Source organism: Miniopterus schreibersii (genome assembly GCF_964146895.1).
Source record: "Miniopterus schreibersii genome assembly, chromosome: 12".
Taxonomy (NCBI): Eukaryota; Metazoa; Chordata; class Mammalia; order Chiroptera; family Miniopteridae; genus Miniopterus; species Miniopterus schreibersii.
Window position 1 is genome coordinate 34,638,542 of NC_138112.1, and position 25,536 is coordinate 34,664,077.

Genomic DNA, 25,536 nt, shown 5'->3' on the forward strand with positions numbered 1-25,536 from the left:
GTCGACGCTGTCTTCTCCAGCCCCCTCCACCCCTGCTTCCTGTTTCTGTTGGGTTGTTGGGTGTTATCTCTCCAGAGGGGTGGGGAGTTGCGTTGGGGGGAGGGTGGAGCAGAGGGCGACTGCCTCGCCGGGCACCCGAGTCCCCCACCAGCCCCCATCCCTCACCCATCAGGGGCGCAGCTAGGAACTCGGCCTTGGGGTGGGCAGACCCTCGGCTTTCACCTTCCCGCACACACAAAGGCTCCCCTCCGTGCGCGGGGGTAGCGCGCCTGCACACACGCACAGCTGCACAAAGACGTGCACACCGCTCCATCCGCAAGAATACACTCCCGATCGGCTCGTGCACACGGCGTGCACACGTACCCGCACCGGCACACTCTCCCGTGCACACACGCGCACGTATATCCACCCCGGCGCGCGCCCTCTCGTGCACACCACATATACCACACGCACACACACATCTGGACACGCACCGGTGTGAACCCCCAAATGCCCTGCGGGCCCTGACGCCTCCCACCGCTCTGCCTGGCGGCCGGCTGGGCGGCGCGCGCACCCCCAGACACGCGCGCACACGGACCAGACGCGCACCCCCGCGCTGCTCCCGCCCCTGGCCGCGGCCTGGGTGCCGCGCAGCACCGCGGGCGGTTCGGCGGGCGGCGATCCGCGGTCCGGGAGGGGGCGGGGGCGGCGGCGGCGGCGCCAGAGGCCAGAGAGCGGAGGAGGCGGAGCAGGGAACCCGGAGCCGGCAGGCCCGCGCTCCTCCTGCCGGCCGGAGATTTTCCAACCTGGGCGCTGACGCCGTGGACCTCCCTGCGGCCGCCGCGGACCATGGGCGACAAAGGGACGCGGTGAGTGCGGGAGGCGGCCGGGCCCGGCGCGCGTGGGGCTGACCCGGCGAGGGCACGGGCAGGGTGCTGGTGGGAGCCCTGGCCGCCCCAGGACCGCCGACGCCTGGGTTGGCGGCACGCAGTCCTCTCCGCCCCGAGGTTTCCTGTGTAGTCGCTGGCAGGGCCCTGGGCGGGGGTACCGAGGGGTGAGGACCCGGCTGCCCCATCCGGCTCGCGGCTCCTCCACCGGCCAGACACACTCCAACACACTCCCTCGCTGACACCAGCACTGACCAGCAGACACAGAGGCCCCGGGGGCAGGCTGACACACAACGGCACACACGCTCATGTGGACACACAGGCACACTCATCCATGGGCACGCTCATGCTGGCACACGCACACTGACATTCACCGCCACACACTGAGCACATAGAGTGACACTGTCACACACTCAATGGTATACGCTGTCAACACGTTCTCGCTGACCAGCATGCTGGCATACACTGGTCACACTCCAACACACATCAGTTCTAACACAGCTTTATGCTGGCACACACATGTTGGCCTACACTGTATGCACATACACTGTCACTGTGGCTCACTGTAACAAACACTCTCACTGGCATACACATGTCATCACCCTTACTGACATGACCGCTTGTGCTGGCACATAACTCACTAACATGGTGTTCGCAAGACCGCACCAACACTGACCCTAACAGACACAAACCAGACTAATGCCCGCACAGACTGGCGCTCCACGATCACAAGCTAACAGGTCCTGTGGCTGCTGACACACTCCCTCTGGTCCCCACATGGAGAGAAGTGGAAACACACACATCACACAGTGGGAGGCCCCCCTGGAGCCTGGGAAAACCGCATCCTATATGCTCTGTTTCCTTTCCCTCTGACCTCCCTGAGGCCTGGCATAGCTGGCCAGGAACTGTTTTGAACTGGCGGTGGGGAGAGGGGCTCCTATCTCTGCGAAGCCTGTCCTGACTCAGAAAGGGAGAGGATATGCCTCTGAAATGGAAAACTGGGACTAAAAAGGGGAGGGGGCTGGAGCTGCCCTGTGGACAGCCCTGGTCAGGTGCTTAGCTTTGTCACCCTAGTTCTGCCCCTTCAGTCTGCCCACTTCCTTAAGGTCTGATAGAAGCTTCTCCCTTATCTCTTCCTCTTACCCCTCCTGTGGGGCCTCTTGCCTTTTTTCTTTCTTTCCTCTCTCCTATCCTTGTGCCCCACTCCTTCCTCCTGTCTTGCCTCTTTCCACCTCCTTTCTCTCCCCTTGCTTCCAATCATTATTTATTGGGCACCTGATGTGTACCAGGCACAGTGTGAGGATCAAAGATGTGTGCTGAAGGAACTAGTAGATTAGGGGGAAATGACCCCAGTGGTCTTCATGTTTCAGGACCACTGACAAAGCAATTTCACACCCACTGCCATCTGACACACTCTCTCAACAGCATGAAAGAGGTCCTCCAGACATTATTAACATTGTCCAGAAAAAGAAACTGAGGCTCAGAGGTAACTCGTGCTCCTAATATTTAGAAACTGCTTCCCAGCCACCCTCCTGACAGCTCTTCCAGGAGGCTAATTTTCCTCTTCCCGTTTTCTGGAAGAGGAACCAGAGCTCAGAGAGGTTACCTGACTTGCTTAAGGAGGGGTCAGAGGCAGGGCCTAGACTGGAGCCCACTTGGCCCTGTTTCTTTGTGACTTGCTCTTGGGCACTGCCATACCCCTGGAGGGTCCTGGGTATGAGGCCAGGGTGGGGTGTCCTGCTCTGTATGTGGAGGCCCAGGCTGATCAGAGAGGCTGCAGAAGATTGTGAGGTGTCTGCATGCACCTTGATAGCTAGTCCTCATTGTAGTCCGTTGGCCAGCAGTGTGACCCAGGTCTCTGTCCTCAGCAGGAAGATGTGTGACTCTCTCTTCTATAACCACGTTCCCCAAAGCCAAGGTCATCCTGACCACTGAGGTGAGACTTTTCTCCCTACAGGGAGTTAAGAGCCCTTGTTCCTCTCCTTCATTCTTCCTGTGCCGCTTCACCATCAGGGTGACTCAGCCCCTCTTGGGCCCTGGCTTGCCTTTCTGTGACTTGGGGAGGAGTGTCATCGGTCCCCTCCTGCCATGGGTTGTCAGCAGAATGAGGACACCATGAGTAGCCAGGCATCTATTGGAGACCCTGTTCTTAGAGGCAGGACCTTTTCTATGACTCCCCCTGCTCTGCCTCTAGCTCACTGGGGGACCTCGGAGACCTTGGGCAATTGTCTTCACCTTTATGGACCTTAGTTTTCCTATCTGTAAATTGGAGCTATTAATTCTTTAAAAATTTCAAGGCTCTTCTTGTGTTTACTGAATTCACTGGGCAGGCGGTGCTGCCTGAAGCCTGGAGCCCAGGCCTGGCTACACTTCACCCAGTGGTAGCCCGGCTCCCCTCTCAGTCTTTCCTGTAGCCCCAGTTGGCCCCCCTCTCCCTTCCAGACAGGCTTCCTGAGCAATTTGGAAGAGCATGGCAAAATCAATAATGGGCTGTACCTTGCCTTGTTCCATAAGCGGTGGGGCTCTGCTTTATCTGGGACTTAGTCGAGCAAATGGCAAATATCCAATACTCCGAGGATCAGGAGTCATCACATCCATCCCTGTGCCTGGATTTGCATTCCCCACATGAAAGTGACAATAGGAATTAGCCAGAAACTGTCAGTCCCCTCTAGGAACTTCAGGGTCGAGGAGGAAGGACAAATACCTGGATAGGATGTGTAATAGGCAGGTAGTATGCTGACTGCTCCCGCAAGGTGCTCTGGGAGCAATCATACATCCGTTCAACAAGTCTTGACTGAATGTCGGGGCTGGGGGTTCCAGATGAATGGCTCCACTCTATCCCCGAAGGATTTAGAGCAGAGCAGGTGATTATAATGCAAGGCGACCTGAGCTGTGGGAGGCTAAGGAGGAGTCCCCAACCCAGTCCTGGCAGGGAGCATGATGAGGCAAGCTTTCCTGGGAAGGAGGTGGCATTGGAGCCACTGAGTTTCATCTGGAAGGATGAAGAGGCCAAGGGGGTGGGATTGGGGACGTCATTCCTGGCGCAGGGTGATGAATGAGCCAAGGCTTGGAGGCGTGAAGCGACAAGTGCGGCCTGCGGGCGGGGCGCAGATGCTGGGTGAGCCTTAAGAGGTAAACACAGGCCCGCCATCCACAGCCTGGAATGTCAAGCTGAGGAGAGAGGCTTTTCTCCTGAGTGGAAAGTGATTCAGAGAGGAGTGTGGGGAGGGGAGGGATGGGATGGGGGCAGATTTTCATTTCAGAACTGGGCCTTTGGCAGTGGCAAGGAGGGTGGATGGGAAGAGCAGGCCTGGAAGCAAGGAGGCCAGTGAGGAGGCAGAGGAGGAGGGGCCTGAGAGAAGGTGAGCTCTGCAGGAAGGCTGTGGAGAGGATGGGACTGAGAATCCTGAGTAAGGAGGTGGAGCCACTTAGCTGAATGGTTGGGTGTCTGGGATGTGTCAGGAGTGACATGCATGATCTCATTTGGTTCTCCCAATGATCCTATTAATGTAGGAAGTGCTGTGCCCATTTCACAGATGAGGAAACAGAGTAGGAAAGATTAAGTAATTTGTCCATTGCCATTTAGCCAACGAGCTTCTGAACCCAGGCCTGTCTGCCCACAAAGGCCCTCTGCTGCTCTATGCTTTTACTCAGAGGGAGGAGGCTTGCCTGCTCACAGCCTCACCCACTTCCCGGGTGACCCCATCCTCAAGTTGTGCCTCCTTCTGGTTCTTGCTGTTCCTACTAAATTGGCAACATAAGTGTCAGAGTTAGACAAAAGGAGGGACTTCCTGAGAAGCAGTGAGATAGAATGGATTTTCCTTTCCTACAGATGTTTATGAACTCTTCTTTTTTGGCTGGGGAGGAGGGCTGGTATGATGGGGACACCCAATGACCAGCTGTCTGTGAGCCTTGGCTGTTGTCTTTCTTGGCGGTTAAGCTCTGTGTGACCCATCTTGGCTAGAACATGGGGAAATCCTGTGGCTTTGGCCAGGGTCACTTGTGGGGCTGCTGGGAACAGAAGTATTGAGCCTGACCCAGTGTCTATGATCCCTGATTCTAGGCCGGCCTCTGGGCTTCAGACTTCTCCATGGCTGCTTTCCTTCCAAGTGTGGGCCTCCTTGCCCAAGATCAAAGCATGGGTTCAGGGTTCCTGAGTTGTGGGCTGGCCACACCTCAGGGCTGTGGCAATGGAAGAACACCAGGCTGGGGGTCAGCATGCCCTGAGTGGCTTCCTGGAACTGCTGCCAGCATGACCATATTGACCATCTAATGAAGCCTGCAGGGGGGAGCAGCTTGGCTAGGAACCAGACTAGAAGTTGAGGAAGATGTAGGGATACTTCTGCATAGATGGGTTGGGACTTAGGGGTGGGGAGAGGGGAGGGATGGAGATGGGAGGTGGGGATTTGAAAGTCCTGTTTAGAGATGGTAGCTGACTTGGGGAGGGTGGGTAACGTGGTGCAGGGAAAAGGTGTGGCTAATGAAGAGAGGATAGCTAGGGACAGCTGGGGCCTTGGAAAGCACCGATGGCTGTGGCTGAGGGTGGAGAGAGGAGGCAGGACACGCGGGGGGGGGGGGGGGGGCTGTATCCTGAGAACCAAAGAAACAGGGAAGGACCAACAGAGGATGAGCTGGGGAAAGACCCCTGGGATTTAGCCAGAAGGCACTTACTTGTGACTTGGTGAAGGGGGTCTTGTTGGAGTAGTGAGGCAAAGCCAGGTGCAGAGGGGAGGGGGAAGACCCTGTTGTTCTTTGTGCCTGGAGCTAGGGTGAGCCTCTTGGAGGAAGAGTGTGAGGCCCTGGGTGGTGGGGAGCTGGAGTGTGAAGCTCAGCTGAGGTCTGGGAGGGACATTTGGGGAGTGTGAGCTGGTCACAGGCGAGGCATGTTTGTGCTGACTCCTGAAAGAACATCTAGGGATCTTGGAGAAGGCTTCCTGAAGGAGGTGCCCTCTGAGCTGGGCCCTGGGGCATGAGGAAGACTTAGATGTTCTAGACAGATGGAAGAGCCTATGCCAAGGTATAGATCGTGGGTGCGGGTGAGCGAGTATGAGGGGTGAGGCTGTCGGTGGAGATGGTAGCCCTGGTGACAGGGCCTTAGGTGCTGGGGTGGTGGGTTTCAAGACACTTTCTCACTCATTTATAGCCCAGGTGTCTCTGTTCCCCACCTGGGGAGCTCCTTGTGATTCGGTGTTATTTCTGTTTCCTGTTTGCTGGTCCATTATTTACCTCTGGGTCTGGGCCATAGGAGATGTCTGGCAGGGATTTATTGACTGGACTGCATGCCTTCCTCCCTTCTTGCTTCTGCTATTGGCTTAGGGGCTCCCTAAGTGCTGAAATTAGGTTTTCCGCCTTGGAGAATCCTAATTAATCCTAAGGATGGAAGCCATGCTTTCCACATTAGTCTGGGTGCTGGGGTCTTCTCCATCGGATTGGGAAGTCCTGAAGCAGGGGATATACTAACCTTATTAGAATTGGGTTCCTGTGAGTGGATCCTGTTTCTCCCCCATGAGGCAGCCTTCTGTAGGTGGGAGCCATGTCTTCTCCATCAAAATGGGTATTCCTGAGGGTGGGGCATGTCTCTAGCACAATCCCTGGGATTAGAACAGGTATTATCCCTGATGGTTCCCAGGCACCCTCCCTCCCCCTGTATGCCAGAGAGGTCCTGCCCCAGGGGTGGCTTGTGTCCTAGTAGGGTATGTAGAACAGAGGGCGTGGGGCAGGACAGGATGGCTGCTTTTGAGAGGGGAACAAAGGACTCTGTTGTCCCAACCTCTCCTCACCATCCCCCAAGGAGCTCTGGCAGGGTCATCTCTCTGGAGACGGACCTCTTCCTTCCTGGGACCGGCCCATCTTTAGTCCCATTTTAGATGAACTGCTTGTTCCTTCCCAGGGGACCTGGTGCCAGACAAGGCCCCCAGGGGGCCAAAGCCCAGGGACTGGACCAGACAAGTCCCTGGAGTTCTATATGACTAAAGTCATCACAACCACCGAGCAGTTTCCCCTCTGCCTAAGTCTGGGGTGGGCCTGGCTGAGACCGCAGCCAGTCCAGTGGGACCCACTGTACCTGGAGAAGGATCTGTCTGTTGGTCTAAAGAGTGTGGAGCAAGGTGGGGTGCTGTGGCTGATGTCAGGCAAGCAGGAGGCAGGACTCTGCATTCAAACTCTGAGCCATTCAGTGGCTAGCTGTTCAGAGAGAAGCAGGGTGTAGCTTCTCTCTCTGGGTGCACCCAGAGGCCCAGAAACTGGATGAGGCAGGAGGTGCCTCTTGTTCTGGGCCTGAGCCTCTAGGTGTACTCAGAGAGAGAAGGGGCATGCTGCTTCCTTTTCAGCTTCACCCCCCCCCCCCCCCCCCAGTCTGTGCAATCAATGGCATCGGTGTGTTTTGGCAAAGGATGAGGGGAGAGGGTAAGGAGTGGACAGCTGGGGTCTAATACTTACTCATTGCTGTGTGACACTGGGTATGACATTTACCCTCTCTGGGTCTTGGTGTCACTATGGAAATCAAATCAGCCAGCTTGTGTAAGGCCCTCCTGGCTGAATCATCCCTTTCCTGTGTTCTGTGAACATGTTTTGGGGTGACCTTTCTTCTGGAGGACCGCAAGTGGGGGGATTGGGCAGCTCAGGCCTCTGCCGTAGACCAGGGGGCTGAGACTGCCAGGGAGCTGGGCCTGGATGATGTGGGTTGTGCTTTCTCCTACAAGTTCTCACCTCAGCAGCCTTCCACTTCCCAAAGCCCCTGCAGTAACCCGCAGGTCCTGGAAAGTTTCATTCTCTCTGCCCAGGCTGTTTCCTCCTCATGGACACCCTCCTCTGGGTGTCCACAGCCTCCTCTGTGATCTAATTAGCATAGATTAGAGGCTGATTAGAATACTGGGTAGGTTCTAGCAAAAACCAGATTTCCTGGTTTCAAATGCCAGCTCTGCCACTTACCAGCCCAGTGACCTGCCCTGATGATTTAACTCTTTCTCTGCTGCAGCTGCCTCATCTGTAAAATGGGGTAGTAATAGTGTCTGCCCAGTAGGTTGTTGAAAGGATTAAATGAGTTTGAATAGGTAAAGCTTGGAGACAGTGCCTGGCACAAGGGCAGTGTTAGGAGGCTAGCTCTTGGATGACCTCTTACTGGGTCTGCCTCCCTCATGAGGCTGTGACTCCCCCAGTGAGGGACCCTCTTTGCTTCACTTTTGAGGCCCCAATGCACTCAGCACAAGCCTGTTTTATCATTAGCCCTCAGTACGGGGATGATGACCTCACCCCATACAATGCCCAATGCCTTTTCTGTCCTTTAAGTTCTGGATCATATGTGGCCTTCTCCTCTGGGAAGCCCTCACTGATCTCCAAGTGCCTTGTGGCCTTTTGTGCGTCTCTCTCTCTCTGGCACTGGTCCCATCTCTCTGTGTGGGTCTTGGTTATTTGCACACTTGTGATGTCCTCTCTGTGAGGCCAAGGGCACCTAGCCTGAGTCTGTTGTCCCTAGCACCTGTGCAGACCTGGCATGGCCCCGAGTTCCATAAATATTTGTTTAGCGAAGGAGGCTGAATGCAGGTATTTCACTGGGAAAAGATATGTATAATTGGGGGTGGGGGTGGGCAATGTGGTTGGTGAAAACAATGGGACGTCATTGATGATTCTGAAATGTCTACAGGTGACCCAGAGTCACAGGCATTAGATTATTCTTTGTGACCCAAAGGGTGGAGGTCACTAGATGATCAGCTTTACCTTGCTAGGAGAATGTGTTTTCTGACAGCCAGAGCTACCTGGCAAGGGGTTTGGTGGGTCATTCTAGCCTCCATGCCTTTACTCCTGCTGCTACCCCCACCTAGGATGCCATCCTCACCTCTCTCTGCTTGTCCAAACCCTCCTTCCTAAATAAGTGCCCTAGCTATGGAGTCATCCTTTTCTGGCCCCCAGAGGGTGGGCTAAATTCACCATCCTCAGCCCCAGACGTTACCGAGCCTTTCCTGGGTCTGGGCAGTGGTGCGGGAGAATGGATAGTTCCTCGTTAGGATGGGCATCTGGATATGGCTACAGTATATCCAATGTGGTTTGACCTGGCATGAGGAGGGGACCATGGCTTCCGATGACCCACTGGTGATCAAGGAGCTCTTTATGCAGCTGGAGAGCACAGAACTCCCCATTGGCTTCCACTGGGCAAGTAACCAGAACCCACCTAATTACTGGGGACAGAGTTCTGGGCACTGCATCTAAACCACCCAAGAATTGCTCCTTGGCCCGAGGAGTGGAGGGAAAGGGAGTGGGGTGCAGTGAGGCTCAGAACAGATTTGAGAGAGAGGGGTGCTATGCAAGGGGGGCTCAGACACTGGGCCTGCTGAGCACAGCTGGAGAAGGTAAGCAGGAAGTGGATATGGGGAGCAGGGAGAGAGCTAAATGGACAGATGAGAGAAGGTGTCATATGGGGACAGCACCCAAGTGACATGACTCAGGTGTAAGGGTTCTGGCCTGGGAGACAAGACCCTACTTCCTCATTGTCCCTGTGATACCATGGAAGAAGTGCTTTTCTTCTTGGGGCTTCAGTTTCTCCATGTGTCAAGCTGGAAGTAGGGGAGGTGTTGGGCCAGAAGGTCTCTAGGACCTTTCTTTCTTGATTCTAGAGCTGGAAGGGGAGAGGATATCAACAGCCAGCTGTGTTCTAGCGTGGCCTCTAGCATCTCTGTCCTCTGGAAGGAACAGACTGTATACGGGCCTGGTCCAGCCTGGGATTGAGTTGCCGTAAGTTCATCAGAAGGCAAGACTGTGGTGGCAGCAGGCAAGTCCTCTGCCTCTGTCATGCCTTTATCCCCGCCCTGCCCTTGTGACTGTCCTAGCAAATTAGTGTCTTTTCCATCAGTCTAGTAATTTCCCAAGTAGCTGCCTGAGGTGTGTGGAGATGGGGCTCCCCAAAAGGAGACCCTTGAGGTTTGGAGTGTGGATTTGGGTCAGACAGACTTGGCTTTGCAGTCCAACAATATTGCTCACTATCTCCATGATCTTGGGAAAAAGTATTAAAGGGTCTGGGCATCGGTTTTCATATTTGTGAAATAGGTGTAATAATAACCACTGCATGTGGTGGTTGGGGGCAGAGAAGGTAAGGACTTGATCAAAAGCCATTGTTATTATTCAAGACCTGGAGTGGATCTCAGCTTTTTTGTCTCTGCCCCCCTCTTTCTGGCCTGGCCTGGACTGTCCACACAGCTGGGTTTGCGGGGGCGGAAGGGGTAGAGATCGGTGCCAGCTCATATGATCGCAGGAAAAGGAAGTGATAGTGCCCAGGGTGGGAAGGGTGGAGCAGAGTGATGCTGGGACGCCCCGGGTCTCCGCCCTTTTGGCCCCTCACCCATGGCTGATTCTCTAGGAGGAAGTGGGGAGAACTTGGGGCACAGGAAGCCAGGGACATGGGTGGGCCTTGTGGAGGGCCTGAGGCCTCTCTCCCGTAGCCCCTGCCCCCAGGTGCCAGTGAGGAGCTCAGAGCCTGGTTTTCTGCCAGGGAAGCCAGCAGGCCCCCATTTTACACACTAGGACAGCAACCCTTCCTGGTTCCCAACCCCAGGCGGGAGGTGCCTCCTCGGAGCTGGGGCACTTGGAAAGCAGCAGGCCTGCCTGCTGAGGTCTGTCAAGGTCTGGAGGAGAGGCAGCAAAGGCAGGGAAGAAAGCCGCCTCCCCCTCCCCCAACCTCTCCCCAAAGCTCTGGCTGTGACAGCCAGGGCCTCTGACTCGAGGAAGCTGGTTACATAACTCAGCACGACTCCCTGCTTCCTTCTTTCATTCCTCCCCAGAGGGGTCAGGGAGGAGGTGCTGCTCTGCTCAGAATTCTTAGGCCTGAGAGGTCCCTGTGACCATCTGCTGCTTGGGGTGGTGGTAGGTGCTGCCCATACCATTTGGGGAGGAAAGTTGGGCACTCCCTTGGCGCAGACCGCTGGGACTGGCTGTGTGCACTGCCTGCCTTCCCATACGCCTGGGAGCAGACCTTCAAAGGGGAGAAGCCTCATTAGAGGAAACAGGCCGAGTCCTGAGATAATTTGCCTTCAAAGTGTCCCCAGAGGGGAGCTTCTCTGAAACTAGAGGAACAGATAGCCAGCATTTTTCGGTTTGTTCCATTCAATTTCACAAACATTTCTCAATGTGTCTTGGGTGCCAGGCCTGTCCCTGAAGCCACCTGGCCCACCCTGGAGGCATGCCTCTCTTTTAGTGGGAAGTTCATCTGAGGAGCAGCTCTGCCCCTGTCTCTCCCACCGAAGACCATGCCCTTTCTCATAGGGTGGGACTTGGCCCTGCTGGGTTCTGGGATGGCAAGGAACATCATGCCAAGGAACACCCCCACCCCACTCTCCAGGCTAGAGGTTTCAGGGTTGGCTTATACACTTTCTGTTTCGCCACCTCTCCCAGGGGAGGTGCCCATGAACAAATACTTCTGTGAGCATCTGCCACATTGCAGGCCCTGGGTTGGGCACCTTAGATATGAAGAGAAAGCAGACAAGTCTTGGCCCTCATGCTGCTCATATTTTGGGGGTAGAAGAACTGGATCATCACAACACACTCTAAGAAGGGGGGTAATGGGGATCAGTTCATACTCGGACAGAGCAAGCCCAGCGGGTGAGAGTCAGAGGCAGCTCCTCAGGACGGGGAGCACTGGAGCCAGTATTGGAGGTGAGTTTGAGGCAAGCCAGAGGGCTGCTTGTCTTGGTGGGATTTGTGACAGGTGTTTTCAGCCAGGACTGACTTGCTTCACCAGATACTTGAAAACCCACTATGTGCCAGGCACAATGTCAGGCACTCGTTTCATCTGCTGTCAGTAAGGGGTGTCCTGGGACTGCAGGCTTCTTGAGGACACAACATCTAGGGTGAAAGTGAAAGTTCTGTCACATGGCATCCAATGAGTGTCTGGACCAGACAGAGTAACTGGAGCAGGTAGGTGAGGAGACACTGGGCTCAGCAAACTCACCACTGGAAGCCAGGGTCACCCAGGTCTCCTCTGGTGTAGGGCAGGGGGAGCAGAGCTTCCCTGTGGCTGAGGAGACCCTGCGGAGGTCTGACGACTGTTCCCAGATGAGCAATGGACATGAAATAGTTGGGAAACCATGTCTTATGAGAAGCAGTTCTAGGCTTTGGGTCGGTAGGGTGGCAGTGGGATGGGACTTGTGCTGTCTCCCCACCTCTGAGGGCCCAGGGGTGCAGTGAGAGAGCTCAGGGGTATGGTGGAGAGAGGTGTGGGATGGTGTTCTCACTGCCCCTCCATTAGTAGCTTTGTGTCTGTGGTGAGTTTTTCAGCCTCTGGGCATAAATTTCTGTGCTTTCTCTGTTCTGTCTGTGCTAATGAAAGCACCCAGCACATTAGTAGGTTGATTTTATTATGGGTCTGTATAGCCCCAGGGCAGTGGAAGAAACCTGGAAGCATTTTTAAACTCAATAAGAACTGGGGTTGTTTTTTTTTTGCAATAGATTTTCTGAAATATCCTAAAAATGACAAAGATGATCACACGGCCTAACTGAGTGGTTAATATGCACATATTCATTCCTCATATTATTTAGAGTGCTGACTTCAGCAGCAGCGACTCAATATGCATACTTGAAAAAATCCAGCCATCTCTGATGTTCACCATTTTGCAGAGTCAACTTTGCAAAAGAAAAAAAAGTAAAAGTTTTTAATAGGAAGAACTTTGAAACACAGAACCATGACCCAGTCCCAGACTGTTCCCTGACTTAGGTCACAGATTGACCTGGCTCCCTCCAGCCTCAGCTTCCTTTGGAGTGTAGAGCTGGGGGAGGGGGTGTATGTGTAGGGAGCTCCATGCAGAAGAGAAATCCTAATCCTATCCTGTGGGGACCCAACCTGATGTGATGGATACATGTCCCCGTTCACTGCTACCAGCTCAGTCCAAGCCCCACTTCTGGCCCGGACTATTAATAGCAGTACTATTCTGGCTGCTGTGCCTCTGTTTAGTCTAAACCCCCAAACCCTCCTCTTGTGCTGAAATTCACATCTTACCCTGTCCTTCCTTAGCTTAAATACAGGTTAGTTGCTCCCCATTTCCTGTAGGACAGTCCACATTCTTCAGGTGGCACTGGAGGCCCTTTACAATCTGTGCCAAACTTCTTCCCACGCTCCTTTCCTAGCTCTTCCAACCACACAGCCAGAGCTCTGGCTACACAGACTTTTTGGACATCCCTCCACAGTTTCTGTACTTTCCACACTTCTGTGCCTTTGTTCAAGCCAGTCTCTGTCTGGAATGCCTTACTCTTCTGACTAATGAAATCTCCCTTATAGTTTAAGGTTGAACTTTACGTCAACGCAGTTCAGTTGAACATAGTGTACTGGGCACCTGCTGTGGGCTTGGGCATGACACCTTCCCTTGACTCCTCGCTCCCTGCCCAGGCGGAGCCAGTGCCGCCTCTGTGCTCCCTTAGCGCCTTGCAGGCTTCCAGGACGGTGTGTTGGATTGCAGTTGGCTGTTAACATGTCAGTTTCCTGTGCTTAAGGGAAGGTGTGTGTTTGGTATGTCTTGGACCCCAGCACCTGATAGGGGCCTCAAATAAGTGGGGGCCAGGATTGGGTGGGGGAATGAGTCAGAGAAGATTCCCTGGAGGAAGTAGCCCTGAGCTGCTGCCCCAAAGGAGAAGCACTCTTTCCCTCTTCTACTTCCTTCCTGGCCTTGGTGCTTAAAGAAAACAGCTGAAACTGTGAAAAGGGAAATGTATATATTTTGAATTAGGGGTGGGGACTTCCTAGCCTGGAGATGATTAAATAAGGCATATACCTCCTCCCTTTTTCCCTCCCTGCCTCCCTCCCTCCTCCTCTCTCTCCCTCTTTCCCTCCCTTGTTTCCTTCCATACACATTTTCTGAACCTCTAGGACATACCAGACACTGGCTACAAATATTAATTAAATAAAACATGTCTTGCCCTAGCCGGTTTGGCTCAGTGGTTAGAACGATGGCCTGCGGATTGAAGGGTCCTAGGTTCGAAATTGGCCAAGGGCATGTACCTTGGTTGCAGGCTCGATCCCAGGCCCTGGTCAGGGCATGTGCAGGAGGCAACCAATCAATGTGCTGTCACTCTCACATTGATGTTTCTCTCTTTCCCTTTCACTCTGAAAAGCAATGGAAAAAATATCCTCAGGTAAGGATTAAAATAAACCCACAAAAAAACCCCCACACGTCTTTATATTTTTCTGTCTTCTTAATGTTCATGCCAGAACCTACCTTTTCCTTATCTGTCTTGTTGGATCTGAGTTCAAGTCTTGGCATGTCACTTACAGCTCTATGACTCTGGGCAGTTCATATCACTTTTCTGAGCCTTAGTTTCCTTATGTTCACCACAGAGGTCATAATACCCTCTTCATAAGGTTGAGGTTGATAATGTGTGTGAGGTGCTGAGTAGGTGCCTTTGACAGTGGTTCCTCATTGCGTGCGAGCCACTCTCAGACTGGAAGCTTCCTGAGGGCAGTGACCATGTCCAGTGTGTCCTCAGGGCCCAGCACAGGGCCAGACATATAATACATGAGGGTGATCAATCATCACAGCTCTCCTGGGACTGTCTCAGTCCTGCATCTTGGGAAACCCCCAAGTCCTGGGCAAATGGGGACAGTTGGTCACTCTGTGCTACATTCTCCACAAGGGTTTGTAGATTGGGTATATGACTGAATGAATCCTGAGGGAAGGACAGAAGTGGGACTTGGATGAGCAAGAGCAAGTGCTGGGTGACTGGTTTGTGGGGGGAGAGGAGGTCTTGTGAAAGGTCTGGAAGGCACAGCAGGTGGAGGTGGGAGGTGGGCATGGGACCCTCTGCTGCTTGGCAGGGTGTGGGAAGTCACAAGGCTGTGAGTCTATAATGCTGTTGCTTTCAAGCAGGTTTCCGGCCTCTAAGGCCCGTGTACTCTTCCTCTGACACATCCAGAGAGAAGTCAATCATTGATTTCCACTTTTTCTGGGAAGGCCTATAATGAGCCCCCAACTGCTCCTCTGCCTCAGAAGCTGGGGGCCTCATGCTCCCTGACCCACTGTGTTCTGGTGTGTCTGCCCACTGCCTTCTGAGCCAGGGCTGGGGGGTGGGAGAGTAGGGCTGCAGTCCCATCCTCAGGCTCAGGCCCAGAGACTGAGTGAAGCCTCAGTTTCCTCACATATTCCATAAAATACAGCCCTTCCTGCCAGGGTGTCTGTGAGATGTCACTTGTGGAAGGTGCCGTGGCATATCTAGCACATAGTAGGTGCACAACAGATGTCTTCTGTAAATGGGGACAATAAAACTTGCTCTGTATACCTCCTAGGGCTGTTGTGTGGGCCAAATGGGATTGTGGGATGTGGGAACACTGGTAAACGATGTCATACCCTTCAAATTTGGGGGGATGGGGTTCTTATAAAGCTACTCCTGCTGGCCCAGGCTTCCAGGCACAGGTGGAGGCTGACCCTGCCCACCCAGGCATAAAAGGATTTCCCAGGTTATGCTGCAGGATTACAAAGAAATCCAGTGGTGCTGTCTGCGTGTGCATGCATACTCTGCACGCAGGTGGGTTCTGCTTCTGCTAAAACCGTGGCAAGAGCAAGAAAAACGGTCAGACTTGGACCGACCGAAGAGAGGTTTTAGTATAGCAGGACGCCTGACAAGAAGAAGGAATGTCCTCAGGAGCCTCGTCTGTCTGTTGGGCTGGAGGCAGGGCCTTTGTGAAGGCGGGTTGTGCTCAGATCGCCTCTGGGCCCTTCCTCCAGCCCAGAGGCGGATTCACCATGAGGCTGGTGCGGCTGCAGCTTCAGGCCCTTCATGCTCCAGGGCCCCAAGGTCTAGCAATGTGTCTACGTGCCCAGGGGTTTTGTGAAATGTGCAAAAGGAAGATCTCTCCTCTCTCCTCTTTTCTTTTCTCTTCCAAACTCTATGAACTTCGGGCCCATTCAAGCCTGGATCTGCCCCTGCTTGGCTGGGTGGTGCTTTGTGTTAGGACATTGTTGCCACATTGCTGCAAGTCCTCAGAGAGGTCTCATCCCACTGAGTGCACCTGGTTATCAGTTGGAGCCCTCCCTGCTGAGGTAGGACCTGAAAGGCATCTCACGGAGCCAGTTCTGGGCCAGGCCCAACTCACAGATCCTGCTTGCTGTGTAAATAAGAGACTGGAAAAGGCCTCTCTGCCCTCAATCTTACTCATCTGCAAAGTGGTTATAACACCTACCCAAAAGGGCTGTGGGAAGGTTTAGATAAGGTACCACAGATAAAACCGCCCGTACAGCCCCAGGCTTATTGTGCGAGCTCAGTAAATGTTGGTGGAAGCTGGAAGGAGATAGCTCAGGGGAACCCACCCCTTCCACTGGGATGGAGCCAGTTCTGCTGTGGAGTTCACCTGTGCTGTGCCTGATGCTGGCCACCGGGAATACAGCTGCTGGGGTCGGGTGGTGGCAGTAAGATGAGCTAAGAGGGTAAAGATGTTTACAAGCTGTGAAGTTCAGATTCCTGGGAAGAGGCTATTGTAAACTGGCCCTTTTGTGGGAAAGGGTAGGGTAAAAGCCTGGACTGACCTTTCCTACTCTTGGGTTGGGGTAAGAGGTGGAGGGAGCTGGTGGTGGTAAGTGAGGAGTCTAACCCGTCTTGTGCCTGAGTGAAGTTCCCTGGGGCAGGCTGAGCTGACCTTTCCTGCTCAGAAAGGAAGCCAGGCCAGCAGGGTGCGCTGCTTCCCCCTGCAGTGTCGGAGGGTTACCGGGTGGTGGTTGTCTCCTGTCCTCCCAACTTAAGTGCCCCCTTCAGGGTGCGGAGGGAAGAGACTGGGGTGGGGCTATGAGGAAAGAACATGGGCTTTGGTGTCAGGTCAGCTTTCAAATTCCACTTCCATTACTTGTTATGTCTGTGAACATGAGACAAGATTATGTCTGTAATCTTGCCGAAACTCAGTTTTCTCATCTTTAGAATGGGGGTGATAGCATTCTCCCCCACAGCCCATTGTTGTGATAAGGCTTAAATGAGATAATGTAGGGCTTAGCACAGTGCTTGGCACAAAGAAGTGCTTAATAAATGTTGTTTGTCTCTTTTTTCTTTTTTAAAATATATCTTTATTGATTTCAGAGAGAGAAAAGGAGAAGGAGAGAGAGAAACATCAATGATGAGAGAGTCATTGATCGGCTGCCTCCTGCACGCCCTCGACTGGGGATCAAGCCCACAAGCCAGGCATGTGCCCTGACCGGGAATTGAACCTCGGTCTCCTGGATCCTAGATCGATGCTCAACCACTGGGCCACACCTGGCCGGGCCGTCCCTTTTTTCTGTCCCATGATCCTCATCAACCTGTCTTGCACTTCACCCCTTTACCCACATTTGGACTGCGGGCTCCCAGGGGGCAGTGGTTATTTGTTCTTCCATCATTATACCCCCAGCTCTGGCACAATACCTCCGAAACACTTTGAATTGATTGGTGAGAAGCTGTACTGGCTCAAAGAAAAGATAGGAACTCACTTACTATATACCTACTATGTGCTGCTGCTGAGGCCTACTATGTGATCTCTGCCCTGCAGGGCTTGAATGGCCACTTGTGACTTGCTACACAAGGGACTTTGTTTTCTTTTATCCTAGCACCCCTGTAATGAATCATTAGTTGGTCAGCATTTAAGATCCCTTGCCAGTGTTGCTCAGTGGTTAGAGTGTTGGCACATGAACCAAAGGATCAAGGGTTTGATTCCCAGTCAAGGGCACCTACCTGGATTGCCGGTTCAATCCCAGGCTCCAGTCGGGACACTTGGGGGAGGCAACCAATCGATGTGTCTCTTTTGCATTGATGTTTCTCTCTCCTCCCTTCCACTCTAAAAATCAATGGAAAAAATATCCTCGGGTGAGAATTAACAAAACAAAAAGATCTGCCTGCCCCCACTGGAATGTAAGGGCCCAGGAGCTATGTTTCCAGGTCCCAGTGCCTGGCATAGGGAGCATGTATACATTTTTGTTGAATGAATGACTGTCCTTTCCTTCCTCTTCTCTGAAGTCAGGCCTGGTATCCCTTCCAGCCCAGCCACTTTCTGGTTGGGGCAAGTCATCCTGCCTCTTTCATCTTCAGTTTCTTCTTTAAAATGAGGAAAATAGTGGTCCCAGATAATCAAGTGCTCAGCTGTGCCTGGAACAAGGTAAGCACCCAGTCACGTCAGCTGCTATTTTTCCAATGGTCTCCGAGGTGTCCTTTTAGTTCTGATCTTCAGTGACCTTACTGCCTCTGGCTAGGAGGAGACTGGGGAGAACATTCCTTTCCTCAGACCCTCTCTACTGGCCTCACAATGGATTTGGAGCTCTGTGCAAACTGTTTATGTTTCCCCAGCAGAGTTTATTACCCAGCCGGGCCTTCTGCAATTAATTACAAGCAGAGCAAATAACTTGTCCCTGGGAGGCTGGGCTTGGCATAAACAGTTATATCCAGCCAGGGGCCAGCCCAGGGGCGAGGCTCTTCCCTCCAGTTTTTGGAACAGATTGGGATTCGAGGATTAGGGCTGGGAGGAGTTGGATGGGGTGGAGGGCCAAAGAGAAAATCGTTTCCTTCAACAGCTTTTCCTGGACTCCTCCTTAGCCCTTGAGGTGCTGGTATATACTTTCTCTTTTAATCTTCCTAATTACCCCACAAGTTAGTGTCCCTGTTTGTAGATGAGGAAATTGAGCAGCTAAATGAAGCAATTTGCTCCAGGCCACACAGCTTGCAGGGGAGGCAGGACTGAAGGTTCACATGGCAGCTATGTAGAAAAATAGACTAAAGAAGGGAGCTAGAAATTGGGAAATCACCGAGGGATTGTTCATTCATTCATTTGTTTTGTTGTGGGCAGCGGGAATGGCACCAGGTGTTAGACGTGTTGGGTCAGACAGGACCTGGGTTCAGCAACCTTGGTACTTGAGTTCTGGCTAGGAAAGAATTCAGAGCCAAGACTCAAACTAGAAGAGACCATTTATTTGGAAAATCACAGAGGTAAAAGAAGTAATTTATAGAAAAAAGGGCTTAGGAAACAAGTTATAGAGGTAAAGGAAGGGCCATAGGAGTTTGGGAGTGAGGAAGGTAATGGTAATGTGGCTGGGGGAAGGGAGAGGGGGAAGGGAAAGGCGCAGGTGTGCTCCTGGGAGGTAGGGCTGGGTCCTTTGTCTTAAGGGTTTTAAGGGTGGAGATTTTAGGGGAGATCCCAGGGGAAGACCTCAATAGAATATTCTGCAGCTTTCCAGGGGTGCCCTTTCAGGGTCTGGGTCTCCACTGATTGATTGGTTGGTGCCGGGGCAGGGGGTCACTGTTCAATGCAGCTGGTCCTGAGTTCAGCCATGGGGGTCCCTGGTCTGGTTTTGCTGCCTTTCTGGTCCTGGAGCTGAAATATAACTGAGGCCTAAATGTTATCTCTGAGGAAAGGTCAGGGGGTCCAAACTGCTTGACCATTGATGTTCTAGGGAAGAAAAGGTTACCCTGGGGGCAAGGTCCCACCCTACATTTTTCCTTTGCTAAGCATAGGACTTTCCACCCTGGTGACCTTCTGTACCTGGCCCATCATCCTTGCTCTGCTCGTGTTTAACTGCCTACCAGTTTGTTCTTGATTTATTTATTCATCACATATTTGTTGGGCCCTGTCATGTGTGAAGGGGGCCTGAGGAGGCAGTGGTGGCTGTTAGTGACTGGGCTGAGACTCTTTGCCAGATACTCCCTTGGGATGGTCCCAGTAACAGGCTAATGACTAGCAGAAAGCAGTTTCTTGGAGGTCCAGGAAGGGGTATCTTTTATGGGTCTCTAGTGGTCATAGCCACACCATCTTACACAAAGAGATGGCTTGGGGAGTAGTCTTCAACAGGAAGGGCCCTCTAAGGCTAACCCATTCCTCCCAACCTAGAATCTGGAATTCTCTAGCCTTGAGCCCCTGCCTTTGGGCAGAGAAGTCTCAGAGAAGGTTTGGCTCCAGGTTACACAGCAGGAAGGCATAGTGGGGACTCCTGGCAAAGGGCTTTTCCTAGTGCATTTATATCTGAGGGGAAATGACTGATTGGCAGGGGAAACCCTTACTGGCTGTCCTGATCCCATGCACCCTCCCCACTCCAGGGTTGTATGTTCTGTGTTTCCTGAATGCCCTTCCAGTCTAGCAATTCTTGCTCCACTGGACAGTCTTGAACAGATCTCCCCACTTTGCAGGGAGGAAAGTTGACACCCAGAGAGGAAAAGTAGCAGGGCACTCCTGCCTCTATACTCATTTTGGACATGATGTGCTTGGATCCTGGAACCTTTGGACTGAGTAGGAGCCCATCCTCGTGGCTTCAAGCCATGGTGGAGATTGTGGCTCAGCGTGAGCCATTCATTCCGTGTCACCAGCACCTGGCCCAGAGCCTGGCATGTAACAGTTACTGATACCCAGGAAAGGTGTGATTAGAGGGATGAGTAACTGGCTGGTTGGAGACGGGGACAAAGGGAAGGACTCTCTAGTCCAGGAGGTGGTGGGCTTCAGTCCAAGTCACCATCTCCACCATGAATGAACCTTAGTGTTGCCTTCTGGGAAATGAGACAGAACAACAGTCCTCACTCACAGGGTCATGGTGTGGATGATCAAAAGGAAGCAGTGACTATTCACAGTTGCCAAAAAGTGGAAACAGATGGCCCAAATGTCCATCAGTGCTTGACTGGATAAACAAGTTGTAGTGTATCCATACCATGGAATAATATTCAGTCATCAAAAGGAATGAAGTACTGATCCATGCTACAACACCAATGAACCTTGAAAACATTGTGCTAAGTGAAAGAAGCCAGTCAGAAAGGCCACATATTGTATGATTCTATTTATATGAAATGTCCAGGATAGATACGTCCACTGACACAGAAAACCAACATTGGTGATTGCCAGGGGCTGGGGGAAGGGGAGGATGCCGGAATAAGCTACTCATGGGTAAGGGATTTTACTTTGGATGATAGAAATGTTTTGGAACTAGAGAGAGGTGGTGGTTTTGTATAGCACTGTGAATGTACTAAATGCCACTAATTATTCACTTTAAAATGGTAATTTTTTAAATATATTTTTTTATTGATTTCTGAGAGAGGAAGGGAGAGAGAGAGTCATTGATTGACTGCCTCCTGCGCAGCCCCCGCTGGGGATCCAGCCTGCAACCGGAAATGCGGGCATGTGCCCTGACCAGGAATCGAACAGTGACCTCCTGGTTCATAGGTCAACGCTCAACCACTGAGCCACGCCTGCTGGGCTTAAATGGTAATTTTTATGTCATGTGGATTTCACCCCAATAAATTATTTAAAAAAATTGTTGATTAAAAAAGGAAACATCTGTTAGAAAGGGATATTGTAGATGAGATATGGGTATTGGCATGAAGCTACTAAGGAAAGGATGGTGTGGGAGTGAGCAGCTGTGACAGGGTCAAGGTGTCAAGTGGATGGCAGTTTGGCAGGCTGGTTAACACCAAGGGTTTTAGAATAAGACTGCCAGGGTTCATAGCTGTATTGCCTTGGACAGGTTATTTAACCCCTCTTCGTTTCAGTCTCCACATCTATAAAAAGGTAATAATAAAGTTTTTATTATGGAAATCTCTATCTTTTATAATGGAAACCTGAAAGTTTTTCTGAGGATGAAATGAGTTAATATCTGTGAAGTGCTTAGAATAGTGCTTGGCATAAAGTAAGTACTGCATAAGTGTTAGCTACTGTTATTAACATTCATTCACATTTTTATTTATATGTCCATTTACTGAGCACCCCTGCTGAGGCAGGCCCTGGGCTGCATTCTGGGGACACAGCTATGAGCATGACTCAGGGCCTGCCTCAGAAGCTCCCTCACATCTTGGTAGAGGAGTCACACCCACAGCACCCATCTCCCCTTGCTGCGTCTGCAGCAACAGCTGTTAATGAAAATTGTTCATCACCTCGTGCTTCTCCAGAGCTGTCTGAACAGGCACCGTCTCCCCCAGGATCAGGCAGGCCTCCTTAATGGCATTTGAAAATGCCCTGGGCTTGGGGACTGGTGCCTTGGGCTTATGGGGACCTTAGCAAGTCACTGGGCTTTCGTTTCCCTAAGTGCCACTGGAGAAGTCAGGCTGGCTGAGTTCTGGGGTTCTTCTCAGCATTTTCCAACCTCCAGACCTCAGAGCCACATAGTTCACTAGCCCATGTTTGGGATGGGCCTGAGTTTTGTCATGTCTGCTGAGAGTTATTTTATAAAAAGTGGACAATCTTTTTGGGCTGCCCAGCCAGGGTAGGGTTTGGGGTGGGAATTGGGGTATCCTGCCTGAGTCTCTGCCTCCCTTTGGGGGTAGTTATCCCCACTGATATATTAATACACAATTGTGCTTAATCCACACGTGACATTTCATTACTGCTTCTTTTCCTTCACAATTTCCATTGCCAGTAACTCATCTCTTTTCCGCATTTGTTAATGACATGCAAGAGTTCCTCATGTGAAGGCTCCAGTTTATTGAACAATCCCCTTATTTGGCATTTATATGATTTCCAGTTTTCTGCTCTTGTAAATAGTGCTGAAATGATTAGCTTTGAAACTATCACTTCCCGAGGGCAGAATCCTGGAAGTTGCGAGATCCCAAACTTGGCTGTGACCCTCCTCCCTCACCCCTGCACACCTTTCTTGCTCCTAAGGTGAGCTTGCTTGTGGGGGAGAGGAGGTTCCCTCTAAGTACCTCTCAATATGGGTTGTTCCATTTATTTTTTGCTACATAATCAATCACCCAATAGCATAGTATCTCAAAACACCAACATTCATCTTTTTGACTCCTGGTTTCTGTGGGTCAGGAATGTGGGGTAGTCTGGTTCAGGGGCTGGAACAGCTGCTGGGTGCTTACAACAGGACCTGGTGGCATTATTCCTGGAGTCTGGCCATGTCTCCCTCTCTCATTGCTACTTCTCTAATCTGGGCCACCTTCACTTCTCGCCTGGATGAGTGACATCAGCTAAACATTCAGCACTTTCTGTGGGCCAGATAGTGTTCCAAGTTTTTACATACAAGAAATTGCTAATTTAATCCTCACAACAACCCAAGGAGTCTGGTGCTGTTGTGAATTCTATTCCAACTAATAAAATGGCAGATTAGGAATCTCAACCCAGAGCAGTCTTTCTATTGATCCTGCTCCTTAACTGGTCTCCCTGTGTCCATGGTAGCCTCTCCATCCTTCCATTCTCCTCCCAGCAGCCAAAGTGAGCATGTTACAGTGTAACTACATCATGTCTATCCCCTGCTGAAGTCCAGTAAATATCTCAACAGAGAGAGTAAAATCCTGACTCCTGACCAAGGCTGCCTGGTGACCAGGCCCTGCCCTGCTGGCTTCAGTGTCCACTTCCCTCAGTCCCTTCAGTGAGTCTTACTCATCCCCCAGAGCCTTCCCACTTCAAGTTTTGTTCAATTCTGCCGTAATGCAACAACCCTACCTTTTTTCCCCTTCCGAGTTCTTGCTGCTGCTTCTTTAGCTCCTAGTTCAGATGTCACTTCTTCAGGAAGGCTTCTTGACTTTTCAGGCTGGTCAAGTCCCCCATCCTGGCCTCTGGGAGCACTGCACTCGACAGCACTAATCAAATCCCCATATACTGTTTACTTGTTAGGGGCCTGTATTACAGGGCTGTTGTATTGCACCCTTGCAGAGGATGCTATTGGCTTTGTGATCTGTGTCATGGCACCCCCTGGAGTTGTGCAGGGCCCAATTGTCTTCCTAGCCAGAAGGGAAACTTCATGTAGATGGGTTCCACTGCACAAATCTGCCCTAGTCACCCTATGTCCTTGGTGGCCAACAATGTCTGATACACAGTAGGTGCTCAGTAAATATTTGTTGAATATTATTAATAATACTAGAGCTAATATGTATTACCAGGTGCCAGGCACTATGCTCATTTAAGCCTCAAAACAACCCTTTGGGGTAGGGCCTACTATCGTCCCTTCTTCATAGATGTAGAAACAGGCTGAGGGAGGGGGAGCCACTTGACTGCTGGCCTATAGCGAGTGAAGGTTTCAACTAAGGCAGAGTGGTTCACTATGATAGGAAAGTGAAGAAAGAAGGACCCCTAAATTCTAGCAACTTAGAGCCAGTCAGATGAGGGTTGTGAGGGAAACCCCAGATACAAGTCATTACAATAAAGCCTCTCAAATGGTGGTAAAGACATATGCGTGGGGAGGGGGAGAGGAAGGAAAGAAAAGGCCCCTGGACCAGAAGTAGATTTGCTTTGGTGCCCTCTCCCCCTTGGGTGCCAGGCCTGGCTGCCTACTCCCCTGACCACAGCCTGTCTCCCACGCTGGCTATACCATAGGGAGGCCTGAGGAAAGAGGGTGCCAGCCAGGGCGGGGATGGGGTGGGATTTGGGGTTGGGTGGGATTTCCTCCCACGTACTGAAGTCATACCAGAGGCTTAAGTTCTTACCTACTTGGAGGCCTGTTCTTTACCTTGTGTCTCCCCTGAGAGGAACGGGGGACAGGAAAGCCCCATTGGCAGGTGAGGGAATGGAGAGAGACTCAGAAGTCAAGGGATTTGTCCAAGTCCCAGAGCCAGGACCAGAACCCAGGTCCCTGGAAGCCCCACATCTCCCAGTGCTGCGTGTGTGTGTGTGTGTGTGTGTGTGTGTGTGTGTGTGTGATGGGGGTCCAGGAATGTGATGCCTCCCTCTTCCTCAGCCCCACAGCTCTTCCTGTCCCCTTATCCCAGCAGTGTGTTCTACCAGAGAAAAGGCCTCTGCTAAGGCTCCGTAGACTGGCCTGAAGTGACTGTCAGTCCCTGGTTGCCTGGGAGTCCAGAGTGGCTTCAGTGCCCACACTCCCTCCCTTGAATTCCTTGGGTTTCCCACTGGACTGTGGGCTCTCTAAGGGCTGGGCCTGGACTCCTCCATCAGATCAGTTTTGCTCCACAGTATTTTCTGAGTGTGTGATAACTCCTGTGTGGAGCCCAGCCCGGCCCAGAGGCTGCATCTGGGGGCTTTGTGAAGAATTGGTACCTAAGTGAGCCTTGAAGGAGTAGTAGGAGTGACCAGGTGGAGCCCACATCCCCTTTCTTCTGAGCCTTTGCCCCTGTGGGTACAGGGCTGGGCAGGCTCTGGTGACCGATGAGGCCTCCCCACCACTGTCACCCTCCCACAGGGCTACCCAGCTGCTAAAGCTTCCAGAGGCTCCAGTCCCCAGCACCTTCCCAGCCTCCTGCCCCCTGAGGCCTCAGCTTCTATCCCTGTCTCCTTCCTCACAAGTTCAGTCTGCTGGGGATTCTGTTTTGGTTGGAAACAGGAGGCGGGGGTGTTTGCGTGTCTGGCTCTTTCCTCCTTCCTCACTCCTCCCTTCCTCCCCTTGCCTCTCAGGATGTTTCCTCTGTCAGCCTGGCTCTGCTCCAGCCTCTCCCCTCCTCTGGCAGGCAGCAGCCGTCCTCTCCCACATGGGGCTTCTGTGGGCTGTGGCTTTTCAGAGCGTGTCCATTAATGCCTTCTGCCCCACAGGAGGGGTCTGGAGGGCACCGCTCTCAGGGCGGGGGCACATCGCCTCCTCCTTCCTCCATTGTTTAAAACCCACATCTCCTGGGAAAGCAGGCTATGGGCCGCTCCACAGCTGCCTCCTGCTCTGCGTGGGACCTTGGGCTCATCCCTTTTCCCCTCGGGGCCTCGGTTTCCTGGGGGAGCCCAGGGCCAATGCACAGGGGCACATAGCATGCCTTGTGTTCATTTGGTAGTATTGTGCTGCTTTGCCAAGGATATTTACTTCTGGCGTGGAGGCACTGGGAAGCTACCCCC

At 52.3% G+C, this 25,536-nt stretch overlaps 1 protein-coding gene across 4 annotated transcripts in view; it reads left to right on the forward strand.

Annotated features, from left to right (window-relative positions):
• The first annotated feature begins 678 nt into the window (after positions 1-678).
• The window catches only part of ARRB1 (arrestin beta 1), a 71,330-nt gene continuing 46,472 nt past the window's right edge, over positions 679-25,536 (forward strand). For 2 of the 4 annotated variants that reach the window (XM_081154279.1, XM_081154281.1), the window contains exon 1: positions 728-848. In XM_081154279.1, coding sequence (XP_081010405.1) covers positions 829-848 — 20 coding nt within the window. In that variant the 5' untranslated portion in view covers positions 728-828. Of the gene's footprint in view, positions 849-25,536 lie in introns of all 4 variants that reach the window. The other 2 variants (XM_081154282.1, XM_081154283.1) reach the window with 2 other exon arrangements.